The 24330-nt window shown below is 39.9% G+C and overlaps 1 protein-coding gene across 5 annotated transcripts; it reads left to right on the top strand.

The window, feature by feature from the left end:
* The first annotated feature begins 479 nt into the window (after nucleotides 1–479).
* LOC127630642 (clustered mitochondria protein homolog) lies at nucleotides 480–23830 on the top strand. 5 transcript variants are annotated; one of them, XM_052108277.1, is made up of 26 exons: nucleotides 480–610; nucleotides 3727–3833; nucleotides 4104–4275; nucleotides 5166–5297; nucleotides 5513–5667; nucleotides 5891–6045; nucleotides 8974–9096; nucleotides 9176–9308; nucleotides 9611–9703; nucleotides 10778–11481; nucleotides 13087–13160; nucleotides 13239–13343; nucleotides 15154–15254; nucleotides 15332–15484; nucleotides 16104–16166; nucleotides 16357–16592; nucleotides 16963–17047; nucleotides 17962–18115; nucleotides 18197–18336; nucleotides 19648–19728; nucleotides 19817–19942; nucleotides 21642–21751; nucleotides 22311–22404; nucleotides 22484–22609; nucleotides 22696–22769; nucleotides 23386–23830. In XM_052108277.1, exons 1-26 carry the CDS (start codon nucleotides 565–567, stop codon nucleotides 23813–23815), a joined length of 3972 nt encoding a protein of 1323 aa, XP_051964237.1. In that variant the 5' UTR covers nucleotides 480–564; the 3' UTR covers nucleotides 23816–23830. The 5 variants fall into 5 exon arrangements, 4 of the variants coding, with proteins under 4 accessions (XP_051964237.1, XP_051964235.1, XP_051964238.1 ...); XM_052108275.1 differs by having other exon boundaries at nucleotides 483–610; nucleotides 3724–3833; XR_007968891.1 differs by having other exon boundaries at nucleotides 483–610; nucleotides 3724–3833; nucleotides 22484–22769; nucleotides 23386–23458.
* The last annotated feature ends 500 nt before the right edge of the window (nucleotides 23831–24330 follow it).

Raw genomic sequence — 24330 nt, forward strand, 5'->3', positions numbered from 1 at the left:
AGAGAGAGAGATCAGATGATCAGATGCAGGTGTTACTGAAGGAAGACAATCATGCATCAGTTGCAGCTAAATTCATTTTTGAGCTGCACACCCTCAGAAACCAATCACTGCCTTAATGTTCTCCAGTCACAGTACTTTTATTTTCTTATGTCCATAATGTCTTGTTAAATGCTTATTTTATATTGTATTTTGTTATTATAGTTTTCATTTTATTCATTACCTTGCACCTTATTTTAATTCTATTTTTATTTGTTACTATCTTATCATTATTATTTGTCTTGTCATTATCTGTTTTGTGTATTAATGCTTCGGCAATATTGTATGTAAACACAATCAAGCCAATAAAGTACTTTAAATTGAAATTGAGAGAGAGGGTGGGGAAACACTGCCAGCAGTTTGTGGAAAGAGGGCGTGGCTGTGCGGTGAATGAGAAATTTAAAAGACGTGTTGGGTCAGTCACGCCTCACAGCTCTCCGTCTGCACAGCACGAAACAGAAAGAGTGTCCACACTTAAGGAGAACCACGAGCCAGCAGCAACCAAAGAGACACAACCGAGTGTAAAACATGAGGGACACGGCGAAGAGAGGAAATGCAGAGAAGAAAACTATGGGTAAGAGTTGCCATGGTCTGATTCATTGCACCCTCCTCCTCTCTTAAAGTTTTCCTGAGAGTTCACTCATTCTCTTGCTGCTCTGTTTTGGTTCCAACGTTTTCTGACTTCCTTGGGTCAACTTCCTTTTGAGGTTTGTGTAAAATGGTACATGCACAGGGAGAATGGTGACATGCATTGCATGCATTCTGCATTAACAACATGCTCTGATTGTGAAAAATAGTTAAACGCTGCACTATTTGAGCCAACACATAAAGCATCCTTTAAATGTATACTGTCCATTCGAATGTGCTACTTATTTTCAATGAAACGTGTTTATTTTAAATGGCCCTTTTAGTGTGACAAATGCATTTTTAAAAAGTACAAATATTCATTGTAGTCTCTTAATATTAATATAAGTTTATAAAAGACAGACAGGTAGACCTTTTAAGTTTTTCAACATTTGAATGACCTTTCTGCCATCACAATTTTATTTTAAACAATCATGTGGTGTGACAAATGCACATATGCATGCATTAAAAGTTATAATTATTACTGCATGTATGATAATTCTAAAAGAAACTAAAAATATATTTTTAACCGCATTTATCAATGTAGTATAGCATGTCACTGCCGAACAAGTCAACTGTCCTGAAGTCTTAAATGTCAACTACCCCACTGCAAAACATGCATAACCTTTGACCTCATATACTCTTGCTCCTTTGTGTGTTTACTGGCCGACCTCTTTGTGCTGTAGTATAATGTACGTGCACACACACACTCACAACTGTTAAAGCTGAAGACATCTCGATGTGTGATCCTCTCCAGTAAGTTTCCTCATGGCATTGTGTCAGCGCATCACTCTGCGGGACATCCCTGTCTTTCATTACGAGTGCGTTACTCCTGGGGGAAATGCATTTCACTGTGATTCCTGCCTGTCATGAAGAACGTGTTGCAACCTCAAAGCACTATAATTCTTGTCTCATTAATAACACCTTGTTCTTGATGTTACTGTAAGTCAATGGTATAATATTGGTATCCAACCAATATTCAAATTAGCAGTCAACCTTTAGTCGTTCAAACAATTACATATGTTTTCTCTCCTTCAGGGTGGTACTATGATGCATTCTTTGGTGAGGTACTTGTTTGTTTAGCGATCAGTCCGCACGGGGGCATCAGAACTTTCTGTTAATTAATTAGGGGTGGTTTAGTGCAGAAGTGTTGCAATCATTATTTCGGAGAGACTAGAATCCTCCCTTGTTCATATTACTCAATGTAATGTAACCATGTGAACGGGGGATTTCTAATTCTCTGCATACTTTGCATGAGACTCGATGTGGAGAGTAAAGGTTAAAAACACACATTATATAATGTGTCATGCATGATGAATGTAAAGGGGTGACATGTTAATGTTTAATTTTTGTTTTGCTGCTATGTTGGAGTTTTGGGGGTTGCCATCATTATGAAGAGTGGAGCTTAGGTTGAGGACAGGTGCATGTTAGGAATGCTCTATATTGCTTTACTCATTGTTGAGCAAATGCTATCCTAATCAAAGCATGTCGTTTTCCATAGCATGCATTTAGCATGCTAGCATTCACTGTACATGCTAGTATACACCGATCAGTCACCATATTAAAACCACCTGCCTAATATTTTGTAGGTCCCCCTCATGCTGCCAAAACGGTGCCACCCACATCTCTGTATAACATTCTGAGATGATATTCTTCTCACCACAATTGTACAGAGTGGTTATCTGAGTTACAGTAGACTTTGTCAATTTAAACCAGTCTGGCCATTCTCTGACCTCTCATCAACAAGACATTTTGGTACACAGAACTGCTGACACAATTTTTCTACATAGTTGTTGTGTACATTGAGTGAACGTGTCCCCCATTTTTTTCAAATCAAAACATTTAATCTTTCGGTGAAGTTGTAAAGATTTTATTTACCGTGTTTAAATGCAATTCAGCAGCAGTATTTCCCTCCAATCAGTGTAAAATGTCTTCACACATGTAGCTCTTTGTCTGTTTGTTTATTAAATATTTTGGATAATTGATCGTTTCGCCGCAAAGGAGTCAGTTGAGGTGGTTTGGGCATCTGCTAAGGATGCCCCCTGGCCGCCTCCCTAGGGAGGTGTTTCAGGCACGTCCAGCTGGGAGGCGGCCTCGGAAGATCCAGGATTAGGTGGAGAGATTACATCTCCACACTGGCCTGGGAACGCCTCTGGGTCCCCCAGTCAGAGCTGGCTAATGTGGCTCGGGATGGGGACGTTTGGGGCCCCCTGCTGGAGCAGCTGCCCCCGTGACCCGACTTCGGATAAGTGGTTGAAGATAGATGGATGGATGATTGTGTTTCACTTCCAAATAAGACTGTCATATTCTAAACTCTGTATAGCACATATTTAAAATGAAAGTCAGTTGATTACATCTGGGCCTATTCATTATCAATAAATGCAGATCCAGTGTTCGTTTACAACAGAATAAACTTCATTGACTAACTATAAAGTACACGTGACCCATAGCTTCAATAATAAATCGCATCTTGAAAGCCGCTGTGACACGATCAGTCCTTTCGTTGTTAAAGTTAGCAAGACCGGTCTCCTGGAGACATTATAAAGCTATTTTCTATTGTCAGCGAAGGGGTGTGGTTTATTAGTAATTGCCACTCATCCAGTGGTCCTTTTCTCCACTCACTAGCCAGGGGGAAATTTGGAAGTGCGTCTGGACAAGCTCCTGCTAAATCAAGGCCAAGTCCAGTGTTGCTGACGTTGGAGATCGTAGATGTTCCATGCACACATCCTTCAGGAGACAATCTAAGCTTTTACTCTAAAGGATGTCAGATCACAGTGTTATGTTTTGTGGGTGTTTTACATGAAATTGCTCGCAAAAATAGCGTGGCTCTGCCATATCAAATGGTAATACTGTGCCATTGTACTTCAATATGTACTGATTAACTTATTCATGTGGCTATGGTATTTACATGGTACTCAAAGGTGCAGTATGTTCAAAAAGTCTTCGAATGCATTAAATCTTTAATATAGATATTTCTTAACTCTTATATATCTGTTTTAGCTTGAAGCACATTTGAGCTAAAATTGAGAAATCCACTCTTGCTTTACTCCCCTATTCACTCAGCAGATGTCTCGTGTCCAGCAAACGAGAAAAGTGCTTCTGAAAGCCGAAAAGATGGCTGCTCATTTCCCATAAAGATTCAGGGTGCAGGTGTTGACCCCTTTGAGCTGCAGGTGAGCTGTGAGCACTCAAGAACTGTAGACAAAACCATATCTGTTTACAGAAATAATTTTGGGGTGTTGTGGCCCAGTGCTCAAATCTAGTTTACTTCATGCTTCTAGTGTATGCAAATATTTTCATTTATTTGGCTACAGAACATGAAAGGATGCAAAGCATTAGTCATCCAGTTTATTAGTTTGATTGGATTAGAATTAAGTGTGTGTGTGTGGGGGGGGGTTTATTTATTTATTTATTTATTTATTTATTTTTTTTTTTTTGTGCAGGTTTATGGATTCTGTCTGGTCCAAGACACCATACTGAACTTACTGGGCAGGGAGGAGGTGGCACCACGCACCTCTCTCTCTCTGGCCCTGTCAGGTGTGAACCTCGACCCCATGGCAGAGCTCCAGGACGTTAAGGGTTTTAAAGCAGGAGTCACTCTTCGTCTAGTGGAAGGTAAACAGTAAACTTCCAATTAAACATTTCTTTCTTTCTTTTGTAGAACACACAAGGATACATTTTAAGGAATGTTGCTGGTATAACCAACTGGTAGCTGGTTTTTTTTTCTGGTCTCCATGTTCCAAAAAGTAGTTATACCATCTTAAGCTGGTATAATCAACTTGTAGCAGGTTTATGCTGGACTCCAAGACTGTGTTGGAGCTCAGCCTGGTCCTCACAAGCTGTTCAACCTGTTTGAACCAACTACCATATCCAACAAATAGTTTGACCACATTAAGTTTGTATAACCAGCTGGTGGTAGCTGGTTTGTTGCTGGTCTCCATGATGGTTTAGGAACTCACCCTGGTACTCACCAGCTGTTCAACGCGTTTGAACCAGCTACCATGTTCCAAAAAAGTAGTTTGACCATCTTAAGCTGGTATAACCAACTGGTAGCTGGTTTGATACTGGTCTCAGGTAGTCTACCAGGTCGCCACCAGCTGCTAGTCCAGATGGTCAACCAGCTTTAAACAGCAAGAAACCAGCAACTGGATTCCAAAAATTATTAGCTTGAGCTGTTTTTCCACCATGGTGAGATCAAATAAGTGTATGTGGGAATCGGTTGTGGTTTGTTTGCTATACTGGTTTTCACATTTTTTGGATTTTACTGTTTGGGCCTTTTTTATTGGCATACTAATTAATAATTTCTCAGAGCTAAAGCAAGTCAGCCATTATGAGCAGTGTGGGAAAACGACTGTAAAATGGATTCCGTTATTACTCTCTGGATAAATTTTATTCTTGAAAAATGAGACCCAATGAAATTTGGCTAAAATCAATTGACTGAGTTGCAGCAAAGGCTTGCTTTTTGTATCGTAATGTGACCTTTGACCCATGTGCATTCTTTACAGATTCGTACTCCCCGCGGTCTGCGCAGGCACACCTGGCACGTGTGCAAGAGATGCTGAAAGCTGCCGGACCCCAAGATGCCTTGACAGAGGGCCGCTCACCCAGTGTACTGAACACACTCATCCAGACATCCGGTGAGAATTATAATTAGAAGGACAACTGCATAGCAACATCCTAGCAAGCACCCACAGCACCTTTACAAATTCATCGTATATTGTAAAAAATCTATTTTTGTTTAACTGTCTATATGCACAGTGCTTGTATTCATTGTTGCCTATAAATAACTCTGTGCATTGATTCATCTTCACCCATCAATGATACTCTAAACGTGCGTGTATGTGTGCATTAGAAGCTCCTCCCACTCTCCACCCATTCAAAAACAGACGAGCCAATATTAAGGCAGAACAGTCATCTGAAGCCCCACCGCCACCTGCATACATCTTGCCCGGAGCTTCAGAACTTCCTCCTCTAATGACCCTGCTGCCCACCAACACACACAGCGAAGTATGGGAAAATTATGTCTTGCTTAAAGATTTCTCTTTCCTAGCTCAATGTAATTAGATGCTCTTTTGATTGCAGACTTTGGTATCTCTTCTGAAAGTCTAGTGACTCATGAGAATTCTGGATGCTTTTTCTCATTGCTGTCTAGGAGAAACTATTGTGATGTCATTTGCTTTTATCCTCCTATGAGTTGATCGTAAGTGCAGAACTGTTTTTTTTCTTATAGGCTCCCAATTATGTACTTGACCTGTCACTCAGCTGTTGGAACCCGCCCCCTGGCTTCAGGAAACTGCAGGGCGACTTCCTGTACTTCAGGGTCCACACTCTGGAGGGCAAGCAGTGTGAAATCACTTCATGTCCACGTGGATTTTACCTGAACAAGTAAGGTCATGGGTTTGTTCTGAATGGCATACTGCTGTATTATGCACTAATCTGCAGTATGTATTTTATTTGCCACAATGCAATTGATTCGACTTTTCAAGATGAGTTTTTTCCCCATATTTTTCTTGACTCATTATTTGATCAGATAGATTAAAAAAAAAAAAAAAATTCTCAATATTCGCATTGTTCACAATAAAATGGACCTAGATTGACATGAAACTGTACGCATAATTACAGTTAATGTGTTCTACAGTTACTAAATTACAGGGTCAAGAAAAACAAAGTATGATTATAGTTGCAAAATGCCATCTATGATTTTATTTTTTTTTTTTTACCCTAAAAAGACAGTGAACCCAAATTAGTCTCATTCTTCTCCTTATTAGCAACAGATATAGCGCTAGCTTTTCTTCTGTCAACAACTCGAACTACATGTAAGACAAAGACTCACAATGATTAAACTGAATTTGCATACTGTTTCAATGCCTTAAACAATCTCAAAGTTAACGTTTGGGCTTAAAATCAAAATTCCTTACACACTTTTGATTTTGTGGCACACAGAATCTGCGGATCAGTAGCGCACTGCAAACGCATCATATGTGAAAGCACTATAGCGCGTGCTGCTCCTGTACACGCACCGCATACGCACTGCACACGGAGTATGTGTGAAACTGGCGTCAGGCTTGCTTAACACTAGTGACTGTACAAGATGAGAACGTCCAGCTGTTTGAACACTGAGTGCAGTTTCGAATGCTGCAATTTTTTTTTTTTTTTAACCTGCGCTCAAAGCTACACTCCTAAACTACTCTCCAAAAGCATCCATCTGACGCATATGCACATTGACACATCCTTGGAAAAGACTAACTTGGATAATTTATTGAATAGATTGACTAATGCAATCGCAAAAATATTTCTGTGAACTGATTTGCTTTTCAATAATATGGAAATAAACAATATTGCCTTCTAAAGCCACATTTTGCATTCATTTAATCGTCTGCCACAATCTAATGCATTTTAATTATCTGAATTATATTCATTTACTGTATCTGGAATTTTTTTAAATCTAGCATTTTATAATTATTTAATCATTATGCAGTAAATTATTGTTATGTGAGGACCTTCTCAGATTTTACTTTTTTTTTTTTTTTTTTTTTTGGACTATGTCCAAGATTCAACTGAAAGGCTCTCTCTGAATTAATCGTGCAATGTTGGGATTCTCATGCAGCAACAATTTTAGTATACTACAGTTTGAAGTCATTATTGCATGCGTACTGTTAATGCATAAGAAGTATTTCTATCCAAACATGGCCAGCGGTGGTAATGGAAGTATACCAGATATAGTACAGTGACATGCAAAATGTTTGGTACCCCTGGTCTCAAATTTCTGTTACTGTGGATAAAGCGATTTGGATGAACTGATCTCCGAAAGGCATAAAGTTAAAGATGAAACCTTCTAAAATTAAGCAAGATAAGTGTATTGTTTTGTGCAATTTTTAGATTGAAGGGGGAAAAAAAGGAAAGGAGCATCATGCAAAAGTTTAGGCACCCCGATAGATTTGAGCTCTCTGATAACTTTTACCAAGGTCTCAGACCTTAATTGGCTTGTTAGGGCTATGGCTCGTTCACAATCATCGTTTGGAAAGGCTGGGTGATGCAAATTTGAAAGATTTATACATACTCTGACTCCGTAAATCTTGTCCCAACAATCAGCAGCTATGGGCTCCTATAAGCAGCTGCCTAGCACTCTTTGGACAATAATTGATGCCCACAAAGCAGGATAAGGCTATAAGAAGATTGCAAAGTGTTTTCAGGTTGCCGTTTTCTCCGTTCGTAATGTAATTAAGATATGGCAGTTAATAGGAATGGTGGATGTCAAGTTGAGGTCTGGAAGACCAAGGAAACAATCCAAGAGAACTGCTCATAGGATTGCTAGAAAGGCAAATTAAAACCCCTGTTTGACTGCAATAGACCTTAAGGAAGATTTAGCAGGCTCTGGAGTAGTGGTGCATTGTTCTACTGTGCAGCGACACCTGCACAAATATGACCTCCCTTCATGAGGAGAACCTTTCCTGCATCCCCTCCACAAAATTCTGTGTCAGAAGTTTGCAAATTAACATCTAAACAAGCCTGATGCATTTTGGAAACCAGTCCTGTGGACCGATTTTTAAGTTAAAATCTAAAATTATGTTGGAGAGGAAAAAATAGGGTGCAGAATTTCATGAAAGGAACACCTCTCCAACTGTTAAGCACAGGGGTGGATCGATCATGCTTTGGGCTTGTGTTGATGCCAGTGGCAAAGGGGAACATTTCTCTGGTAGAGGGAAGAATTGATTGAATGCCAGCAAATTCTGGAACGTCACACCTTCTGTAAAAAAGCAGAAGGCGATGGCTTCTACAACAGGATAATTATCCTAAACGTGCCTCAAAATCCACAATGGACGACCTCGAGGCGCAAGCTGAAGGTTTCGTCATGGCCCTCCCAGTCCCCCGACCTAAGCATCATCAAATCTGTGGATAGACCTGAAAAGGGCAGTGCATGCAAGACTGCTCAAGAATCTCACCGAACTAGACTCCTTTTGCAAGAAAGAATGGGTGACAATCCCCCTCAAGAATTGAAGAATATTTAGCTGGCTACAAAGTGTTTACAAGCTGGGATACTTGCCAAAGGGGGGTGTTACTAAATGCTGACCATGCAGGGTGCCCAAACTTGCGTCAAATCTATTCATAAAAGGCAAGTACCAAAAATAAATGACATTGTACAACAAACATTAATAATAAAAAAAGATTTAATTTGTTTTTATATGTTGTAATCTGGGACAAGAAATTGTAAAAGAGAACCCAATTAGTGTAATTACCTATAATAAAAAAAATTTGTTGGTGACATTTTAGTCACTAAATGACTGTGATGCTCAAACCTGTTATGTGTTTCAGGTCGACTTTCGACGTGTTTGACCCTCGTCCCGCCCAGTCCACTCCAGTGTGTCACTGTCTGACCGATCTTCTTTCTCACATCAGCCCACAATTTAAACACAACTTCAGCTTGCTGCGACACAGGTGACCTCTCTCTCTCTCACACACACACACACACACACACACACACACTCACGTGCAGTTAAAGTGTCTGTCTATACAGGCCTTCCCTACTAGCTGAGGAGACGCTGTCCACTCTGCATCGAACACTCAGCTGGCTCGGCATCTCTTCTCTTCACTCGCACAAATCCAGCTTCCTCGGCAGACTTGGTCTGGAACAGGGACTCCATACACAGGTACACAGTGCACCCCAGTCTCTCACTCAACTTTCAGCTTCAAGTTCACAGATTGCTTTAATGAGCACTTGGTAGAAAAATATTTTACCTTTAAAAATACAAAGTTAATGTGTTTCATGCCATTGAATCTTTAAACTTTTAGTGGAAGCAAGTAATCAAAATGGGTCTGCTCCAATGGGGTGTTGATGTCTTGCTGTAGAGGAAGTCTTTTGCTGACCTGTTCTTTGTGACGTCATAACACATTCCAAACGAGCAGTTTCAACATCCTGGTTTAAATGCATTTTTAATTTTTTATATAAAAGGCCCCTGACTGGAATAAAGAACTACAAGAGGCCAGAGATCTTCCACAGGGAAGTCTTGAGGAGAGACTGGAAAGAGAAAGAACCTTACTGCAGGTGTGAGCACACAGACACAGACACACACCCACCCACCACGTAGGTGTACCATTTATATAGTAGTCCAAAAACAAGTATTTGGTGGCTCGGTTACTGACCGGAAGGTCGGGGGTTCAAGCCCCATCACTGCCAAGATGCCACTTTTGGGCCCTTGAGCAAAGCCCTTAACCCTACCTGCTCCAGGGACGCTGTATCATTACTGACCCTCACTCTGACCCCAAGGATTGTGACCTTGCTAACCCTCATATTTTTTCCAAACCCGTATGACCTTTTAATACAATGGCAGTGGATGGTGCCTCACTTTAAAACTTGAAGGACAAAGTATGCAATTTTTGCATTTTCAAACACGTGATTTGTGCATTTTTGAACACCTCAACCACTGAACGAGCTTCTGTCATAGCATTTGTGAATGCGCAATGGACCAAGTCTTGCTCAGATAAATTGCTTAAATTTAATGTTTCTCACAAGCAGCATGGACTTTTTTTTTTTTTTTTTTTTTTTAAATCCATATGTGAACTGTCAAGGAATTTTATTGTAATTGGTGTCTGAAAACGCCAAATAAATTGGGACCATTTTATTTACATTCTATAGGTTTTATTTCACTTTGTTACACTTGTGTTCCCGGTCAAATGACCTACCATTGGAAATTAATGGGTGGGGCTACAAAAAATTGTGCTCTGGTGCCGGTCCAACCATCGGAGTACATGTGTGCATGTGTACTTGCACACTCACTCATACCACACAAATGCTTTGTGTGAGTGTTCCAGGCAACATCTGAACTATTCTTGACCCCACAGGAACAAAGGAAAAATATTTAAGCAATGTGTTTTGGGATTTTTCACTTTCTCACAAAGAGTAGGAACATTGTTTACTAATATACAGATGCTTTCCCTTGTATAAGGTCAGATCAATAAAGCCTATATCAATAAGTTCCACAAGAAGTACAAACCTGTTCTAATTACTTATTTATAATAAATAATTTGTATAATTGTGTAGCCTCTATCTGTGCCCTCTTTATTTTGTGACCTGTGCTAAATGACTTCTTCCTTATCTTTTGAATGTCTGTTCCTGCAGATAAACGGTGCGTTTGTGTGGGCAGTCACTCAGGCAGCAGAGAAGGTGGTTGATGGTTTTGCCGAACCGATCAACAGTTCTTGCGACGACCCAGCATTCTTATTGGGTGGAGTGTTTGTGAGTATGCCAACACACATGGAGGATATGCTGGGCGGAGAGCGAGGTCACAGGGCCGCACAGCGCCTCGAGCTGCAAGGAGTTCAAGTTTACAGCGACCTGGAAGGAGACCTCCAAAACCTGCACACCATCCCCACCGCTCTTGCGGACTACCGTGGTGTCCGGCTCTCGGCGCAGGGATTGGCTCCTGGCCTCCAGGGCCCTGAGCAGGCTGAAGTTCCCAATGGCCTGTTATACGGCTTCAGTGCGGGGCCCCTGGAAAATCCAGAAAGACTGAAACTTCTAGAGTTACTGGCCCTGTCGGCAAAGGCGCTCGCTTTGCAAAGACATGTGGTCCTGGGGCCCACAGGACAACAGTTGACCCTTTTTACTTCTGTAGATGCCCAGGGCATGTTGGGAGCTGATGGACGGTATTATCTGCTGGATGTGTACCGTACCATGCCAGCCGATGCCAACTTCCTTGAGGAAGGCAGTGATGGAGTAGAAACCGATCATGAGGAGGGGAAAGAGGAGCATTTTCCCAGACGGTATCCTCATCTTTTGTGTCGTTTAAGACCGGAGCTGGTGAAGGCGTTTGTTCAACACAAGTGAGTATGATTTGAGGTAATGGTGAAGTAGTTTATTCTGCACCACTAGCGTCACCAAACAGAATTGCAAAAATGATTGTTTTCATACAATCTCCCTGTTGGTCAAATGATCCTCACAATGGCAGTGAATGGGGCCAATCCGTAAAAGTTAAAATATTCAAAAGTATAGCCACAAGACATGAACGATATACATGTTAACATTAATTTTAGTGTGCTAATTAAGCAATATCACACACTCAATCATGCTATATGGCCCTACATCAGCATTGCTGTGATTCGGCCGCAGGTCAAGTGCCGTAGGGAAGCAGTGCTGATTTGGGGCCATATAGCACGATTGAGTGTGTGATATTGCTTCTATACAACTGTTCAATGAAGGTACGTTTCTAAAAGGGGGAGAAACCGTCCAAAACCTTCATTAGTAGTGTGTGTCCACTCCAAAGCAGAGATGCTGTCAGCTTTCTCAGTGGGGAAAAATAGCCATCCAACTGGGTATTTCTCCCTATTTCGCAGTAGCCAGTGCACAAAGAGTCTTTCACTATAGAAACCGCAATGTCCTCCCATTTTAAACTGCACCCATTGTGTAATTAATCAGTCTGTGTGTCAGATGTGATGAGCCGTAATGCTGAAGTTGTTCATTTAAAACCATTTCCTAGCTTTGGTGTAGTAATGCATGTGATCAAGAAGAGCTGTTTTATAGACACTGGCTAATGCGGATTCCCTTCACTTCACCTTTTGCCACCACCTGCTGGCTAACATATGTAATGTCAAAAAAGACTAGCAGTAGCTCTTAACACATCTGCACTGCTCTTACACTTTAGTTTAGAATGGCATGAACACAAGCGGAGTGATACATACACACACACACACACACAGTGAAGTGTCGGAGTGCTGATGATGTCACACCATCAGTGCTCATGGAACGTCTCTTGTCCAATCAGATTCGAGGACTGGAACTAACTGTACACAGAAAGGTTGGCAAGCTGTATGAATTATATAGAACGGTTATATCCAGTTTTACAACTCCACAAAAAACAATGATTTAAACCACTTTACAGCTCAAATAATAGACCATTTTGAACCGAAGTGCTTTTATAAAATTAAAGCTTCACGTTTTTTTTGCCTATAAACCCTCCAAAATTGGTCCCATTCATTTAAATTGCAAGTGTCTCACTGTATTCTCGATTCGAGCATATTTAAAGGAGGTACGAGTTCATATAGATTTTTGTGGTATCAACATTATGCCACAAATGCTGTCGATTGAGGTAAACTTGTATTGAAACTGGAATACTGGAGGAGAAAATGTGTTTGTTTATATTTGCCATTCTTTCCTTTTGCAGTGACGGTGAATAGAGACTGGAGCTTAAAAAAATGCAAAAGCATCAAAAGTGGTTCATGAGACTTGTATGCTGTATTCCAAACTTTAAGAATTTAAGTTATGCACCAAATAAAATGTCTGTTCTCTCATTAATGCATTAAGGATAGCTAGAAGTATCGATATCCGATTTGTGAATGAATCATTGTTTCGTGCCGTTTATTACAGAAGTTTCCCTTTATTTCTATGGACATAATATGCTATGTCGGTTTATCTGTGTCTCGATATTTCAGATATGCTCTGTTTTCAAAGCGAGTGAGGGAGCGCATGGAAGAGAGCGGCGGGGTGGAGGAGTGTATAAATGCTGGTAAGAGAAGTTAGTTTTCATGTGATTAACTGCAAACGCACACGTGCAATCATAATCTGTAACATTGTGTGTTATCAGGTGATTCTCGGAGCACAGACGCAGTCAGAGGGGCGTGCGAGGACGTCGGATCTATCAGTCACATCTTCTTTGAGATGCGTTTTAACCCTAATATCTTCTCTCCAGGTCAGCTCATTTGGACTTTGACATTTTGAATGCTGGAACAGTAACTTAAACCAATCTAAGGTGGTTTGTCAGTCCACCAGCCTGGCCAAATGGGTCATGACTCATGCTGGTCTCTTTGCTAGTTTTTAGAGGGGTTTTTGGACCCTTTTCAGCTGGTTTTGACCAGCAAATCACCTTGCTTTTTTTATATTTGTTTTTAGCCAAAACTTAACTGTATGATTGGGTGCTGTACAGGGTGCACACTGTATGATTTTGGCCATGATTCTGCCGAGACCCATTTCGGGAATCCTAAAGGATTTCTCTTGTTTCAGGGCAAAAGCGTCAAATATTACAACGTTCAGTGTGACATGTTCACAGACAGCCGATTAATAGCCTTTAAGATTATCTTCAGCCTCCGAAGTTCTGTCAGTGTCTGGAATTTAGCATCATAGCCGTATAGTGTCTGCTATCATGATGGCGGCTGTGGCTCAGTTGGTAGAGCGGGTTGGCCACTAATCACAGGATTGGCCCACATGCCGGAGTGTCCTTGGGCAAGACACTGAACCCCAAGTTGCTCCCAATGGCAGGCTAGTACCTTGCATGGCAGCTCTGCCTTCATTGGTGTATGAATGGGTGAATGTGTAAAGCACTTTGAATACTGTTAAGGTTAAAAAGGCACTATATAAGTGCAGACCATTTACCATTTCTCTCGCACCCTACTTTGAAAGAAACCGGCTCCGTGTTTGCCCCACCGTCGCAACATTTGTGCCCAGTTATCTCCCTAATCAAGCACTTTCAATGTTTTTATTCATATATAAATAATACATTGGCAGAAAATGCTTGGGAGAAGAACATGTCAGCAATATGAAAGCGTTATTCTCTGAATTGGCTTACAAAATGGAAATAAATAAGTGATTGCATTTTCTCGTTATTTTTCTTTACATTTTATCATGCATTTTCTTTACAACGTTATTTTACTTAATGGTAATTAATTTACTTAAAACGTCTGTAAATGTCTTTTAGTTCAAATTCACCCCTCAAATTTTATTTATAAATAAAATGGAAAGATTTAACAATTTATACTGGTTGGTATTTATTTGCAAGCGTGATGTATCAGCCTCTATGGATTTTCAAAATGTTGCGTGGCCGATAGGTTACTAGCCTAAAGAGAAAGACTTACTATAACCCACCTTTGTTTTCTCCAATGTGAATGGAGAAGTTTGTAATTTTTCATGCCACAAGTCTTTAATTCTACAATGAAAATTTGCTTGTAGCTCATTATTACTATAGGTTTCCCACACTCGTGTTCTTCTCAACCGCTGTCATTTGGTGGTCTTATTAAAGGCCTGTTAGACAAAATCCATCTTTCTTTTAAATGTTTGCCTATGCTCGTGATGGAGTGGTATTACAGCAATGGAAATGCTGATGTCCTGACTTTCAGAGAAAGAAATGCTCCATGGTGGGCAAATTTCGCCATTTTGCTTCTGTTCTGCAACTCTCCCATAACCGGAGTCCCCTTCACTGATTGGGACCACAGTCGGCTACGATGTGTATCGTACAGTGTGCCACGGCGATAACAATGCGTTCAGATCGTACAGTCTGACAAGCAACAATCGTAAACTACTATTATAAATCGTACAGTGTGCACCCGCCTTAAGGACTATGACATTAGTTAAAATAATGTAAAAAATATCACTTTCCTGTAATTCACAAAGCTGTCTCACTAGATTTCCATTAAAAGATCTCTAACAGAAATCATCCATTTTCTTCAGCTCTAGATAATGACTAATATAGCTTTTTGAGACCTTAAACATTGTTTGTCTCCGAGTAGGCGTGCAGTTTCCCAGCTCCGAAAGTGACGCCGTGGAGCTACAGAAGAGATTACTGAAGGAAGCTGCGTCTTTCATCATTAACGACCAAATACCAGCATTTGTGAGTGTTTCTCCCATGCTTAAATATACACAAACACTGACTGAACAGTGTATTAAAGTGTTGGTTTGTGCTTTCAGATGAATGACTGCATTCAAGGCTCCGATATGCCCATGGATTGTGCTACTTTACGAGAAGCTCTTCATCAGAAGGGCATAAACTTGCGCTATCTAGGTCACCTGATCTTGACCATCAGCCAATCAAATCTCAAACGTCAACTAAGGCACATCACGGTAAGGCGATGACCCTTTTTACAGCCTGTGCTGATGCATCTCCTTATTTAGCAGCTATTTAGGTAAAACTAGATAATATTGTTCTGTTATATTATCCTGCCATTTAAAGGGATTGTTCACCCCAAAAACATTTCTCATTTACTCGCCCTCATGCCATCCAAGATTTGTATGACTTTCTTTCATCTGCTGAACTCAAATGAAGCTATTTAGAAGAATATTTCAGCTCTGTAGGTCCATGGAAATGCAAGTGAATGGTAACCAAACTCAAAAGCACAAAGGCAGCATTAAAGTAATCCATAACACTCCAGTGGTTTAATCCATGTCTTCAGAAGTGATATGATAGGTGTGGGTGAGAAACTGATACATTTAAGTCCTTTTTTTCTGTTAAATTCTTCTACCTGCCCAGAAGGTGGCGACACTTATGCCCAAAGAATGCGAATCGCCAAAAACAAATGTAGAAGGTGAAAGTGGAGATTTACCCCACTATATTTTTTTTTTTTCATTGTACCAAACCTGCAAATTTGGAAAGGGTCCATTTGATTTTATTGTGAGAATTAACATTTTACATCACTATCATTTGACGTGTCATTAATCCTATATTGCTGTTTCTCTTTTTCAGAGGCTGGCGTTTGCTGAGATTTTAGTGCGCTGCGCACAAAGGTTCTTCAATGGTTACATTCAGGTATTTTATTTACTTGATCTATAAACCAATTAGTTTTATTTTGACTTAAGGGAAAGCTCACACAAAAATGAAGATTCTGACATTATTTAATAACCCTCATGTTGTTCCAAACCTGTAAGGCACTCAAATCTTCTGTAGAATATTTGAGTGCACTATCCCTTTAAATGGTTTGCATATCTTCTGTGTTTAGGGGGTGGAGACATCTAACTTGTCTGCAGCAGTGAGTCATTTCCTCTGCTGCTTATTGGTTCCCAACTTCAGTTCAGCAGCCACCGGGGAGGAGTCTAAGAAACGCTCCAGGAGGCGTGGTCGTGGAGGGGGCGGGGCTTCGGATAGCACCGCCTGGAGTGCACTCAGTGGGAATGAACTGTGGAGTGTGATCTGTCAAGATGCTCAGGAGACCTACAGACTTAAAGGAGGATTAGGGTGAGGGACAATTGTCTAGTCTACTCCCAAGAGCTTCTCTTTTTTTTTTAAACCTATTAAAGGAACGGTTCACAAAAAATTTAAATTGTCATTATTTAACCCTCAAGGTGTTCCAAACCTGTATGACTCATTCTTCTGCGGAACACAAAATTTGATATTTTAAAGAATGTCGCTATTGCAGATTCCCATTCAATAACTGTTGTATAGTGACTCTGAATATGGCGCACTAATATGGACACTTTAATGCAAGTGTCCTAAAGGCATCTGATCACTTTGTATGATGAGGGTGAACTCTTCCTTTATTCTTAACATGTGTCTTATGTGTTTCACTCAATAGCATTGTGTGAATATTTCCAACATTTTCTTGCAGGTCAAATGCGGACCATCTGGTAGAGCAGTACGGACTCCAGAAGATATCCTTGTTGAGGGAGATGTGCTTGAAGACTGGCATTCAGGTATTGGGTTTAACCACTATATGTGACTAGAATTATCTTAATTGAACCTGCAAACAATGTGTGTAATGCATGATCAAAAATCGTTGGTGTTACACTAAATTATTTATGCAGTATTTCAATTCTAAAAATGTAGTTTAAAAATTTATTTAACATGTTTGGATATTGATTTGCACTAGCAAAAGTAAAATGTAATTAGCTTTTTTTGGACATGGTACCGTAGTAATGCCATGGGTTTTAGACAAGTACCACAGTATTACAATCACTATAATAAAATGGTATCTTTCTGTTGTCAAGGCCAAAATAATGATCAATATATGCAGATCCTTTTTGATAGTTAATTGTACAATTCAAAGTTTTTTTTAGTTTATATTTTTGTGAAATATAATATTTTGCAGAAATGTGGAAAACATGGAAAATCAGGGGTTTTTCAGGCCTGGACAAGTTTTGGAAATCAGTAAAATCATTTAAAGTCATGGGAATTAAATCTTTAGTCATAGAGTCATGAAATTGAGAAATCTTTATAGTCATGGAAATTTATTAAAATGTTTAAATTCTTGAAGTCATGGAATTAAAGCTTTAAAGCACAGAGGAAAATAAAAAAAAATGGCACTCCATGTCAAAAAGGTTGCCGACCCCCTGCTCTAATATATTCAATTGGAAAGGAATTTCTTTTTCGTGTAGAGTGAAACTTGCTTTGAAGCCATGGTTATGTCAAATTTGTGAGCGAATCTGTTCACTCAAATCATTGAAAAGCTCTCAAATGAATTTCACAAATCATAGCAATTGCCTGACTCAAGTTAATGAGGATCTCCATGTGATTTCTGATTTTGAGATTATTTTTATGTGTTAAGTACGATGACTTGTATCATAGAGAAACCCCTTTTAATTGGTCCGCTTATGGATGTGTCTGACAGCTCCGTCTCAGAGAATATGCTCTTGACAACCGTAACAAAGCGCCTATCTCCCCTGATGACGTGCTCAACATTCTGCCTGTCATCAAGCACATCACCATGACAACCACCGACGCCACACGGCTGTTCCAGGCAGCTGAGAACAACCTTCAGAAAGGTAACCAAGGGAAAGGTAGTATAGTTTCATAATTGGGTCTCATGAGCAGGTTTGTTTGACGATGTCGTTTTCTCGCTGCAGGGTTATTGAAGCAGGCGTACGAGCAGCTGAAAGAAGCGTCGTATCTCTTCGGTCGTGTGTGTGATGACCTTCACCCTGAAGCCTGCCATTGTCTTAGTCTCCTGGCAAAAGTGGCCTATTTACAGGGCCATGCTTCAGAGGTTTGTGTACGATCTAGGATGCATCCTGAAGAGAAGCTATGCTGTCAGTGGCTTCTGAAGCCATTTGATAGCTTTGTGAGAAACCGACCAAAACATGAAATCCGCTTTGGTTGTCATATGGCATCAGAAGACACGGGGGGGGGAAAAAGCACCTACCTCTGTAGCTTTCATATCTCATTTGTGCTTGTGTACTTTCAAACATGGTGCATCTCAATCGTTAACTAAACACTTTAGACTCTGAAGACCGTGGTTCGAGCCCAGCCGAGTACACAAGCTAACACAAGTGTCATAGAAGTGGCTCCTTCAAAGAATGTGCTTTTATGACTCATTTGCTTTTAGGTTAGGGCGGTATGTTTTATTTATTAAAACCTCCATCTAACATTCACCTTAACCCTGTCTGATAACATAACCATTTCACTCTTTTGGTGCCCCCTGCTGGACAAATTACTGGGAAACTGCAGCAAATCATGTAATGCAGCACGTAATGTTTTGTAAAACCGTTGCCACAGTCACGCAATGTTCATGAGATCAGGCTGGCTAAAATACAGTTTCAAAAGTATAGCCACAACACGGCAATATGCGTTAACATTATTTTAGCATGCTAAAAATCTTGTGATTTAAAACCTGTATGTTTTCAAGGCGTTAACACTGGAAAAATCCAACTAAATTGTAATATTGGATCTAACGTTACACCTATAAGGTTAGAAAGTGGTTTTATGGGGGGGTCTGGGTAGCTCAGCGAATATTGACACTATCACACCTGGAGTCATGAGTTCGAATCCAGGGTGTGCTGAGTGACTCCAGCCAGGTCTCCTAAGCAACCAAATTGGCCCGGTTGCTAGGGAGGGCGGAGTCACATGGGGTAACCTCCTCGTGGTCGTTATAATGTGGTTTGCTCTCGATGGGGTGAGTTGTGCGTGGATACTGCAGAGAATAGCGTGAAGCCTCCACATGAACTACGTCTCTGTGGTAACGTGCTCAAGCCACGTGATAGGATGTGTGGGTTGACGGAGGCAACTGAGATTCGTCCTCCGCCACCCAGATTGAGGCCACCACGAGGACTTGCAGCACATTGAGAATTGGGCTTTCCAAATTGGGGAGAGAAATTTTTTACGTCTTGTGGCTATAATTCTGAAACGGTAAATATTTTAGTTTATGGACTGGCCCCCATTTACTTCCATTGTAAGTTGTTTGTAAATGCTGTCGAATGAGCTTCACTTGTATTGAACCCATAACATTCCTTTAACGTGTTGGACACTCCCAAAACTTGACGGTTATCTGAAGTTGAAAAACTAGAATTTCTCTCTGTAGGCCCGTAGCGTGCAGCTGAGGGTCGTGGTCATCAGTGAAAGAGTTCTGGGCTTTGACCATCCCAACACCATTCAGCAATACGTGAGTGATGCGTTCACAGAACACAAGCCTACTTCTAAAAATGCAGTGAAATGATCATCATCTGATGCAATCGGTGCTCTCGTTCCAGGTACTGTTGGCAGTCTATCTGTTTGCTAGAGGGGAACCCGCTCTGGCTCAGCGCTGCCTGTATCGTGCCAAAGTTCTTCTGTTGATGGTTCATGGAGCAGATCATCCTTACACTGCAGTCATAGATGTAAGCATCTTTTAACTCGGACTGAAGTAGCAAACCTTTGACTAAACGGCCCAAATTCTGGTCCTACTTAAAATTGTTTTAGAAATCCAGTTGAAAACACATGTCAAGTTTAGAAATGCATTCTTTGTGTCCATGTTTGTCATACGTTTTGGAAAAACATTTATAGCTTTTTCTACATAAAATTGACTTGATGGCTTTAAAAATGTCATGTGATGTAAAGGGTTTTAAAATACTTTTCTTGCTCCTTGAATACACTAGCGTACTTGTTTTCAAACATTTTTGAAGGTAAAAAGTACACACAGGCAGCCAAATGTTTGGAATAATGTACAGATTTTTGCTCTTATGGAAAGAAATTGGTACTTTCATTCACCAAAGTGGCATTCAACTGATCACAATGTATAGTCAGGACATTAATAATGTTTATTACAATTTGAATTTATTTAACTACAAAGTTTTCAACAAAAAATCCTCCACATGCAGTAATAACAGCTTTGCAGATCTTTGTTATTCTAGCGGTCAGTTTGTCCAGATACTCTGGTGACCTTTCACCCCACACTTCCTGTAGCACTTGCCATAGATGTGACTGTCTTGTCGGGCACTTCTCACGCACCTTACAGTCTAGCTGATCCCACAAAAGCTCAATGGGGTTAAGATCCGTAACACTCTTTCCAATGATCTGTTGTCCAATGTCTGTTTCTTTGCCCACTCGAACCTTTTCTTTTTGTTTTTCTGTTTCAAAAGTGTCTGTCTTTGCAATTCAGCCCACAAGACCTGAGTCTTTTTACTGTTGTACATTTAAACTGGTGTTGAGCGGGTAGAATTCAATTAAGCAATTTCGAGTGTTGTAAAGAATTCATTCCTCAAAACAATGACTGAGTTTCTTGAGAAAGCGGTTTCTTTTTGGCCCCTTTTATTAATATTGACCTTAAGACATGCCAGTTTATTGCATAATGTGACCACTCAAAGACAATGTTCAGCTTAATTTAATGAACCAAATATCTTTCAACTGTGTCTGATATAATGGCAAGTGATTTTTCTAGAGCTAAATTGATCAATTTAGCATGATTGCTCAAGAATAAGGTGTTGGAGTGATGCTGCTGTCTAGATTTGATCAAATGACTTTTCAAATAGTGATGGTGCTGTTTTACATCAGTAATGTCCTGATATACTTCAATTCACCAGTGTGGCATTCAAAGGCTCAAAGTACCAATTTCCTTCCGAAACAGCAAAATCTGTACATTATTCCAAATTTTATTTGTTTTTTTAAACTCATTCCTCAGAAAAAATCAGTGACTATAAAAGTGCAATTTACACGCAATTACTTGAATGCACCTCCTATGATAACAAATGTTTTCAATTTTTAAGTTTAATGTATCTTTTGAATAACTTTTACGACACTCACTCGTCATGTTTAATTTGCTACTTGGTGGCTCAAACTAAACTAATATTTTTTAAATGTTTTCCCACTAACCTGGCAAACTTTGCCAAATTCAGTGACCATTTCTTTCTTGAAAGCACTTATTGTATTAGACTGCCACCTTGTAAACCACCTCAGAAATGGCAAACACCAGCCGATTCGATGTGTGTGCAATATGCATCAGATCATCTGTGGGACTGGAGGCTGAGAATAACCAGAATCCCTGATCGAGTAATTGAGATATTTGTATGAATTTTCACGTAACCTCACATTGTCTCGCAGGCTTCTCTAGGATTGGTTCTTCGAGGAGAGCAGTCCCTACAGTACCTACAGAACGCACTGAAACTCAACGGCTCTTTCAGAGGGGAAACGGACCTGACAACAGCTCTGACGTGAGACCACATGCTCAAAGCATTAACTAAATCACGATGGAATTGTATAGCAATCATACAGTGTAGTTTTCTATCTGTACTATTTTTAACGTTTTCCCCATGTAAACATGCATTAGAAAGACATCTATGACCAGTGTGCTGCGTCTCGCTGCTTTTCAGTGTTTCACATGATAACTGTTATGCATGGTGGCTGTTCACCTTAAGTTTCTTTTAAAACAAAGGCTTTGTTGCAAACTCTGAGCTGCAACATTTGTAAGCATCATAGACATAGTAATGTGTTCTAAATGTAAAAGATTTTATTCCATCCTAAAAGTATTGATATATCCAAGTAATGACAAAATAAGCAATTTCTCGGTTAATGCTTGCTTGTGCATTACACAGTTGTTGCCCTTAAGAAGTTTTGGAACCCTAAATAGGTTTCATTGCAGTTAGGATGCTGCCTATGTAGGCAGCTTACTTGGCTTTGGAACGGAGTAATCAAACAGTACATTTTATTGCATGTGACATAAATTGAGTAATTAGAGGATTTTATTTTTTTTTTTTTCTGTTTGACTTGCAGTCACAATCTGCTGGCTCAGAGACTGTGTGTGACAGGTGACTACAGAGGAGGGATGAACCACGAGAAAGAAGCTCACAGCATCTTCCAGGACAAGGTCAGACTCATTCAAGATTTTGAACGTTTGTAAATTTAAGTATAACTGTGTTCTGAGCTCACCTGTGTTTGTAATGCAGTGGGGTGAAAATCATCCACAAACTAAATTCAGCTCAGATTTCCTAAGAAATCTTACCCAGCAGGCTGTATGCGTGGAGCGGTCAATTCGTCAGGGAGGCGTGGATCTTTCTGATAAGCTGCCTGAGGCAAGCGCAGTTTGATACCGCTGTCTTAAGCAAACGCTTGAGGACTTGCAAATGATTTTTATTGAGCTTTAGCTTTATGTCTACAGTGTTTGTTTCTCTCTCTGGACTCTACATTGGAACAACTCGCTCTGGTCAATGGCATAAGTAAGACTTCATACAGGTGAGGGATTTTACCATTTGCGTGAATCTCACAAAAACGCAAAAACAATTTGTTTTAGAAATGGGGTTTAATTTTCTTATACATGTTTATCTTTTTTTTTTTGCTGAAACTTGCAGAATTGTACACAATGACAAAACATTTAATTACATGTCTTTTTATTCTGATGGTAAGACTTGATTTATAAATTCCTAAAATAATCCCCATATTTTATAAGAAGAAACAAATTTTATGCTTTTATTTTAGTGCATTTAGGAATTGTTTCATGACTTTTTTAACCTGTTCTCATTGCAACGCATGTTCAGTTTTATTTATTTACATCTAATTGGTGATTTTCATTAGATTCGCATTACTGTTCTACAATAATTTATGCCGACTAAAATAAAAAGCTGTACAACCAATATTACCATGATGTAAACTTTGTAAATTAAATATCATGATTCATAATATTATGCATGACATTGAGTTTCATGGCTGATAAGAAATATGTATTGCTATATTCTTATTTAAGATGATGATGATGATATTTTATTAATATTAAATCACTCTGTGCACCTAATGATGCATTGTTTGGTAATTCAAACAGCTGAATGATTGCATTTTATTGTCATTGTTTAAGCACAAGAATAATGGCGTTCAAGGAGAAACTGAAAGAGCGGAAAGCAGCAGCAGAAGCTGAAAAGACCAAATCGGAGGGCTCTGAATCGCTCAATGAGAACGAAGCTTCTGAGCCGCAAGCCAGTGAAGTTACTGGAGGTGCCACGTCCAGTGGGGAACAGACAAAAGAGGCCACCGACGATGGAAAAGGGGAAGCCGATGCTTCAGAGGCCGACGATGCTTCAGAGAAGTCTGACTACTCAAACATGAATCGAGATTGTGTCACACAAAACAAAAGCGATGATGAAGAACATCGGTCAGACATCTCCAAAAGTGTCCCAACCGAAAGCCAATCAAGACCATCTGAAGCACAGTCGGAATCCGCTGTGGTAAATTTTAAAGTGTGTGTTGTGAGCGAAGGAGATTTGGAGAAACCGGCTGAGACGGAGTGATGTTTTGAGAAATGATAAGATCTCCAAGTGAGATTTGTCAACTTATTTGAAAGCACTGAGAGACATTAACATGACTGTATGACTGCCCAAATATAGTAGTTTATTATTTTTTTTTAACATTTAACATTAATAAATATTAAATGAATCCAATAAAATGTTTGACCAAGTCCAGTTTCTGCGTGTCTGTTACACATCAAACTCATTTGCATTAGCAACACATTTAACTTCTGTAATGCTACACATTTCACAGCGAAACTGAATATTCATTAGGGCATTATGTAGGGTGAGACTTCATTTCATCCATTAGAATTTGATTTGGATTTAATTTAGACTGGTTTTGCCCTGCCGCCTTGGCATAGTTTCAGAGGTGCAGAAAAGTTTGAATGTTTCTTTTACTTCCCTCTAGAGTAACAAGACATTATGAATCATGCACAAATCAACCAGGGACATTTGTAAATGTCTTATTGATGAGGTCATCAGAGTGGCCAGACTTGTTTGAACTGAAAGTCTATGGT

The sequence above is a fragment of the Xyrauchen texanus genome, chromosome 37, assembly GCF_025860055.1.
Source record: "Xyrauchen texanus isolate HMW12.3.18 chromosome 37, RBS_HiC_50CHRs, whole genome shotgun sequence".
Lineage (NCBI taxonomy): Eukaryota > Metazoa > Chordata > Actinopteri > Cypriniformes > Catostomidae > Xyrauchen > Xyrauchen texanus.

Excerpts from the sequence above, each read along its gene's own strand:
- LOC127630642 (XM_052108275.1), top strand. The coding sequence starts at position 565 with ATGAGGGACACGGCGAAGAGAGGAAATGCAGAGAAGAAAACTATGG. Across the intron at positions 3,834-4,103 it reads TTGACCCCTTTGAGCTGCAG|GTTTATGGATTCTGTCTGGT; the intron begins GTGAGCTGTGAG and ends TTTTTTGTGCAG. Across the intron at positions 21,752-22,310 it reads GACCTGACAACAGCTCTGAC|TCACAATCTGCTGGCTCAGA; the intron begins GTGAGACCACAT and ends TTTGACTTGCAG.